The sequence below is a fragment of the Diadema antillarum genome, unplaced genomic scaffold (genome assembly GCF_040938485.1).
Source record: "Diadema antillarum isolate AM-2024a unplaced genomic scaffold, OU_Dant_1.0 seq00000821_RagTag, whole genome shotgun sequence".
Taxonomy (NCBI): Eukaryota; Metazoa; Echinodermata; class Echinoidea; order Diadematoida; family Diadematidae; genus Diadema; species Diadema antillarum.
In genome coordinates this window covers 1,462,901-1,470,947 of record NW_027271698.1, presented here as the reverse complement: position 1 = coordinate 1,470,947, position 8,047 = coordinate 1,462,901, and the positions used below count along the sequence as shown (strand labels likewise).

The window sequence follows — 8,047 nt, the reverse complement described above, 5'->3', positions numbered from 1 at the left end:
ATCAGTGTTACATGTATTTAGATGCACTTCTCTTCTAAGTGTATAATTGGGCCCTATATGATATTTGACTGTCGTTGATGTCAAAATTTATTAGCATTTTGGTTGAAAAACACTTTATAAACAAGATTATGTATATACAAAGAATATATTCGTATCACTAAGAGATCACGAGGTCAGGGGGAAAACTGCAGAAAATCGAACTGTGAAACGTTTTTTTAAATAAAAGAAAAACAGTTATTCCTCCATCCTTCCTCTTTCTATTTGATTATAGTCCTGTAGAGAAGAATCAGGTCTGGCAATCGAAATGTCAACTTGATGAAACGTTTGGACAGAAATACCTTATAGGATAACAAACATCATCCCAATTTAACATCGCAGTGTACAGAGCGTCGAATATAACGAGTGGATCTGAGAACTGCTGTATAGGCTCGCTTACCTTCGCATAGAGGTTGATACGTGCCATCACAACCGTCATCGTAAAGTTTTTTCGATGATACGCTATATCGGATACAGTTCGCGGGACCCGAACCAGGTGAGGCATTGTTATCCGGCTCGCCATAATCCCACCATGACGTCGGGCCTGACAATAGGAAAAACAACATTTTATTCGAGGATTCAAGTAGTTAGGTGATCCGTGTGCGATCACGGTTCATCTATCATTGTTTGTTTTGTTTTGTTTTGTTTTTGTTTTTTTGGTAGGGATTCCTTTTCTCCCTTTCTTTCTTACTTCCTAGATCAAATCTTGTGTAAACGTTTTCTCTAAAGTACAATGACAATGACCTGGCAGACATCGATGACTATGTCTCAAGGATGGAAAATCTTGTTTGTCAACATGATCAGTCAACCATGACGTCAGCGTGACATCATTTCCCAAGATCACATTGCCTTGATAATTTTATGACTAAATATTGTTTAGTAATGCCCTGCTAGTGCATCAAAATCTTAAATGTCTTCAGTGATCTATAAACGATTTTCCATAGGCCTACTTTTCAGACCATTTGAAAATTTTACAATTTTGCCAGCGCGCACGTCCTCACATGCGTCACTTGCACTTATAAGCGCGTAGATAAAGTAAAAACAATACTGATACGCATAGAATTCACAGAGTGCATTATATCACGAAGAATCAGTAATGTTCATCAGCTGTATGACCATGGCACTGGCAAGAGTGTCCTATCAATGTGTGCGCGCATGCGCGTATGATATACCTGCAGTAGGGGGTCTCGTGTAGTTGCTACCAATTTTACCTTTTGTGGTCTATTGAGTAAAAAAAACCCAGAAATTTATTCCATTTTCTCTGTAAGAATAGCTTAGACTCTCTATTGACTTAAACAATAAAAACTTTGACAGTCAAGCAAATATCATGAATAACAAATTACGGAGGTGATAAATATAAAAAAGATTGAAAAAGACTTTCCCCGCTGTTGGGGTAAGCGAAGTTCCCTAATGGATTTGTGAGTAAAATTCTAAGGTTCTGTCATTGTTTTGTGTGTAAAACTCATGCCTCTACTATAATGTAGGCTAGCTACTGGACATTTGAAAGAAAAATAATCAGAGGTTTGTCATACAATGTCCATCAAAGGAAAGCCTGGCAGTTTCTCGACAACTTTGCTCATTACATGTCCAGGGTAACAATAACCTATAAAATAGGTACGTTGATTAAAAAACAAAATGTTTTCCCAAAGCATGACTACGTTGCTGTCTCTGACTGCGGCACACAGGGGGTTTACACCACGGCACATAAATAGTTAAAGGGAACGCAAACTCAAAGAGCAATGTGGATTGAGTGATAGCAGTAACATTAGTAGGGGTGCGTTTATAAGATTTTTCTTCTGGCCAGAAACAGTGTTTTGAAACACTGTTTCTGGCCAAACAGTGATTCTAGCTCGAAAAAAAAATCTTATAAACGCTCGCCGTGATTTGAAACACTGTTTTGAAACACTGTTTGTAAACGCACAAAATAGTGCGTTTACAAACAGTGTTTCTGTAGAATCAGGGTGCGTTTATAAGATTTTTCTTCTGGCCAGAAACAGTGTTTTGAAACACTGTTTCTGGCCAAACAGTGATTCTAGCTCGAAAAAAATTCTTATAAACGTTCGTCGTGATTTGAAACAGTGTTTTGAAACACTGTTTGTAAACGCACAAAATAGTGCGTTTACAAACAGTGTTTCTGTAGAATCAGTGTTTCAAAAATATTATAAATGCAACCGCGATCGCAAACACTGTTTATGTGACGTCACAATGCCTTGTGCGCACCCTGTTTGACCTTTTGCAGAGGAAAAACTGCGCAGAGTGAGTTGCGCAATGGAACAGTCTGAGCGAGAGCCCCAACACGCTCGGAGAAAAAATCTTATAAACGCTCTCCTGACGAAACTGTGATTTGAAACAGTGATTCAAAACAGTGATTCAAAACAGTGATTCAAAACAGTGATTCTAGGCCCGCAAAATCTTATAAACGCACCCTTAGTTAAAGTGTTTCAAAAATCTTATAAACGGAACCGCGATCGCAAACACTGTTTATGTGACGTCACAATGCCTTGCGCGCACCCTATTAGACCTTTTGCCGAGGAAAAACTGCGCAAAGTACCTTGCGCAATGGCACAGTCTGAGCGAGAGCCCCAACACGCTCGGAGAAAAAATCTTATAAACGCTCTCCTGAAGAAACTGTGATTTGAAACAGTGTTTCAAAACAGTGATTCAAAACAGTGATTCTAGGCCCGCAAAAAACGCACCCTAAACACATCAGTGAAAGTTTGAGGAAAATTGGGCAATCGGTGCAAAAGTTATGAATTTCTAAAGTTTTGGTGTTGGAACTGCTGGGTAAGGAGACTACTAGAGGTTATGACGTATGAGTGGACAACACTATAGGGCTCACACCCATGAATATTTCCCCATAGGGATGTGTGTTAAAAATTAAATTTCAAAAAATTCTGTAAAATAGCTGAGAGAAATGAGGTGTTTCAGCTTCAGCGGCCATGTTGACGGTTATGGACCATATAGAAGGTTTTAGAAAAAACCCTAAACACAGACCTGCAGTCATTCAGGCTGGCCTGTTAATTTGACCACTTTCATTGACAGATCCCATTCATTCAGTGAGACATTCATTGTTCCTTCATGTGACAGAATTATGAAAAAAGGGCAATTTGTCATTGTTGTCTTAAAAGTTTATGTGCTCAGTCATGCATGACATTTGTCGACATAATTAAGTATCAATGGAAAGAGGAAGAGTTCTTTTTTCCTCACATCAAACATTATCCTCAGCTGACCAATGGCAGCCCTCCAAAACTGGATTACTTTTTTTTTGATACGCACTGCATTTCCTCGTAAATGCTCAAATAAAAGTTATCAGGGCTGTGAAATCTCCGATTTTACGCGGAATTCCGATTTTTTCCCTCAAACACCAATCTACATTTTCCGCGTTTTTTCCCCCATCGGATCGAGATCCGAGAGTCGGAAATTCGCTCTTCAGAAAAGCGGAACACTTCAGTTCTCAGCTCAGGCATAATTGTCCATAGAAAAGCACATAAACTTCGCATGTGAGCCGCGCTAACGTTAACTGAAGTTAGCTAGTATTCTTACGACGGAAAACCACGGAAATAAACCTTTTTTCAGTAGCTTTACATTCGCACATGCCGACAAACCACCGCTCATCGTAGCCAAGCAAGTAGTACCGCGTAACTGACTGCAAAGACAATTCATACGGCTGTACATAGAGTCTGTGCACGTGCGCGCGCTCGATCTCAACTCGCCGAGACTTAGCTTGCGGGAACACAAGTGGAGAAGTGGAGCTCATCCAAACGACCGAAAACGTGAGTAATTTATCGTAAATCGTACCCTTTTCCTGTCTGATAATGATTTTTACATAATAAAAAGTATTTGTATGTACTCCTGTGATTTTGTGAACTCCTGCCTATTGGTATTTGGGCCGCCTTTGCCGCGATCAGCTCGCGCTTGCTCAAGCTCCCGCTTCGCCTTCACGAGAGCGTCCCCGGGGCTACGGCTAGGGCCTCCTATATGCAGCCGTGTCCATCGGCGGTCTGCGTTCTAGCGCTTCGGGTACTCCGGCATTCGTTCATGTCTAAAAGACCGATAACCGGAGTCTGAGCGGTGATGTTGGTTGTGTTTCTCTCGTGTGTGGTGGAATTTTTGAGATTGACTCTATGGAATTTTATTATTTTCGATTTATTTTTGATCTACTCGAGCTATAATTTTTGAATCCTGTTTAACTTAAAAAAAAAAAAAAAACACGCGTGTGTCTTTACCATCCAGCCATACGAGTGTGGTTGCAGCCATGGCCCGATACCTGAGTCGCTGGATACAGCCACACTCGTGTGTAATGCATGTATACATATTGTACACACGGAGAAGATGATCGCCGGCGTGTCAAGCACATGAACACCACACACAACCAACTTTAGTTTAGGCCCTACGTCGCTTTCGTGACTTCGGGTGCCAGCGATCGCATAGCTCAGGATTTTTTTTTTTTAATTCTGTTGTTGCTGTTGATTTAAAGAAAGAAAGAAAGAAGAGAGAGAGAAAATGGGGCCCTATACAAATAGTTTGCCCCAGACAGCACTTAACATAAAAGTAAAACAAACATTTAAAAAAAAAAATTCTGATTCAGATTAAAAAATATATCCTGGCTTTTATTTGTAATCATCATGGATGTTTGGAGCCTACATTTCTGCATGATTGTTTGGCTATTTTGAATTTGATAGAATGGACTCATTGAATATCTTTATTTTTTAATCTGTTTTATTTTTTGCCTGTTTCAGAAGTTTCAATACCGTACATTGTACTTTTTTTCTCTCTCCAGATCTGAAGACTACATTGGACATGAGTCATCATGGCAGGAGTTGTTGGACACAAATGTGTAATTGTGCAAAGAGGGGATGACCATGATACGGGAGCAGACAAATGTGATGCATCAGTTACCAACCCATGGAATTGGAACTGGATGGAATATTTTGTCGATGGAAAGCGATTGGGTGAATCCATCCGCAAGATTAAAAAAACAGGATATGCACTTTGCATATTGTGCAATAAGGAGTTAAAGTACGGGAAAAGGGGTAGAAAAGCTCTGGAAGAACATGTGAAAAAGAAGTCCCATGTTGCCATTGAGAATTTGAGAAAAGGAAACACTCTTCTGCCTGGTAAGCTTTGTCATTTCATTCAGACCATTACTCTGTTCCTTCTCTTTACTGAATAGATTGAAAATGATAGCTGTGACTTGTGGATGATTTATCATTCAAAGATTATCTTAGTTTACTGAATAATTTGGAATTGTATTGTTAGCTAAAACATTGCATGAATTAAATAGAATACTGGTCTTTTGTTGTGCTCTTGGAAGCCCCCAGATATGGCAGATGATACGTTGCAATATTCTTTAATTCGAATCGGTGTATACGTGTAGGTTGGAACACTCATCTTCATAGTTGCTCATTTTTATATCTTAAAGAAATGTGTGGTTAAACTATTTTGCCAGAATATTGCCATGCATTTTAAAATAATCATTCGGTCCTACGTCTTTGTCTTAAGACTAAAATTGTGGCCTTTGGTATCTGATGGTTTCAATCAAATTTTACCTGTGTCCCATGCATAGAGATTCATGTAAGTACTGTACTGTCCATATGAATTCTATTTATGCAGATTTTGGCATAAAATGTAACATTTACTGCACCTAATATTTTTGTAATCAGTTTTATTAAAAACATTGTTTTGAACACAAGTTTCATGATTTACTATAATTTTGATCACCAGAACTACTGTTTGGCTTTTTTAACAAGTTCGTCATTTCTTCTTTATAATTTTTTTCTTTCTTCTCTATCATTTTTTAACATTTGTTCTCTCTCTCTACTTATTCATAACAGGTCAGAAGCCCCCTGAATCCAGTCAAGATACCAGTTATGGTCTCCATCCTGCCTTCAGGAAGACTGCAGCAAATCCCACTCCGACCATTCCAGAACCCCAAGTGTCTCTTGCAGACCGAGTATCAACAGCGGAGGCATCCCTCTTAGCATTTGCAGCAGAGAAATCCCTGCCATATTCAGTTGTTCCAGATCTAATTGATCTCAGTAAATCACTAGCAAAAGACAAGCAAGTTTTAGATAGACTGTCTATGGACAGAACAACAGCTTCATACAAAATGACCCATGGACTTGGGAGACATTTCACTGATGCATGTGTCAAGGATCTACAAGAGTCATTTTTCTCCTTAAACATTGATGAATGTACCAGCAAAACAAATAAACATGTTTTATCAGTTTTGGTCTGTTACTACAGCAAATCTCAACAAGAAATAGTAGTCAAGCACTTGACTTCCTTTGAAGTAATTAAAGTGGACAGCCAGTCACTTTACAACGAACTAGTAAAAGTGTTTGAAGAAAAGAAGCTTCCGTGGGAAAACCTTATCTCCATTCTCATGGACAGCTGCAACGTCATGAGAGGTTCCAAGACAGGATTAGAAACACGTATCAGGACCCACAAGGCTCCACACCTCTTGGACATCGATGGCGACACATGTCATCATGCACATAATGCTGCTAAGGCATTCTCCGAACCATTCGAGCAGCATATTGAATATCTTTTGCTTAACATTTATAATGATTTCAAATGGTCCGCTGACAAAAGAGAGCTGTTGCTTTTGATTTGTGATGCCTTGGCCATCAAAGGAACAATGCCAGAACGGTACGTCAGTCATAGATGGCTGTCAGTTTATGACGTGAGTGTAGATACTGAGCGAATGTGGGATGCCTATATTATTTTCTACTTCTCTTTCCTCAGTGATACTGAGCGTAGGAAATATGCCTCATGTGTCAGTGACATTTTCAAGAAGCACCAAGTGGATGACAACACACAGATTGCATTGAGGAACATGCAAAACTCAATGAAGAAGAAAAAGATGACCAAGGAAGGAAGAGAAAGAACAAACATAATCCTTCATAAACTGTTTTTCGTGGGCCCCAAGACAAAAGTGTTGCTTCACATCTTTACATCTGTGTTGCCAATGTTGAAGAGCTATGTAATGCTTTTTCAGAGAGATGCAAGTATGATTCATCTCTTGAATGACGAGCAGTGTGACTTGCTTCAAAAATTTCTGTGCTGTTTCATGAAACCAGAGAAACTCCAGGACATCAGTTCGATGAGACTTGCCAAGCTGCAGATAGATGATACTGCCAACCACCTAGACACCAATGACATTTACCTGAGTAGACACATCAGGAAAAACCTTCCTAGTGCACTAGTTGAGGAAGTAACAAATAAACTACTGAAAGCATACATAAAGTGTGGGACCTGCCTACAGAAGAAAATGCCTTTGAACAATGATCTTCTGAAAACTGTCTCTGCAATTGATCCATGCTGCAGGGGTCATACAGCCACACTCAAGAGTCTTTTGAAGCTACCTGGCCTAGTAACAAATGTTCTCCACACTGAAGAGGAAAATGAACAATTTGATGTCGAAGTTCGCAGGTATCAACTTCATGCAGCTGGAAGTGAGGAGTCTGATGATATCGTCAAGTACTGGACAAGGCAGTCCGAGACATTCCCCCACCTTACAAAGATGATTTTTGCCATCTTGAGCTGCTTCCATAACCCAGCTGTGGAATCATCTTTTAGCATTATGCAGGAAACTCTAAACACAAGCAGACCAAGTATTCACATAGACAGCTTTTCAGCTGTGCAAACAGTCAAGTTTGAGCTAAAATCATCCAAGAAGACGGCTTTGCAGTATTTTTCTTCACCATCTTTGGACAAACCAGTCAACAGTACACTTTGTAAAAATATGCGTAGCGCCTATCAAAGATATGCAGAAGCAAAAGAAGACCACAAGAAGGAAAGAGAATCACACATGACAACTGTAGGGGTCATCAAGAAGAAGCCTGATGTCTCTAAGGCCCAAGCAAAGCTCCAGCATTTCAAACGAGCTAGTTGAGATATCAGCAACCATGCAAAGAGAAAGAAAAGATGCCTTTGAATTTATCTGGTAACATACATACTTATTGTATTCCAAGCTACAGGTGTAGTACAGTTTAATTGCAGAGTTGAT

General features: G+C 39.6%; 1 protein-coding gene across 1 annotated transcript; it reads left to right on the top strand.

Annotated features, from left to right (window-relative positions):
• Positions 1–4,846: 4,846 nt before the first annotated feature.
• Positions 4,847–7,933, top strand: LOC139739923 (uncharacterized). The gene is made up of 2 exons (XM_071650523.1): positions 4,847–5,153; positions 5,871–7,933. The coding sequence occupies exons 1-2, from the start codon at positions 4,847–4,849 to the stop codon at positions 7,931–7,933; spliced, it is 2,370 nt and encodes a 789-aa protein (XP_071506624.1).
• Positions 7,934–8,047: the final 114 nt, after the last annotated feature.

Excerpts from the sequence above, each read along its gene's own strand:
- LOC139739923 (XM_071650523.1), top strand. The coding sequence starts at position 4,847 with ATGGCAGGAGTTGTTGGACACAAATGTGTAATTGTGCAAAGAGGGGAT. Across the intron at positions 5,154-5,870 it reads AGGAAACACTCTTCTGCCTG|GTCAGAAGCCCCCTGAATCC; the intron begins GTAAGCTTTGTC and ends TATTCATAACAG.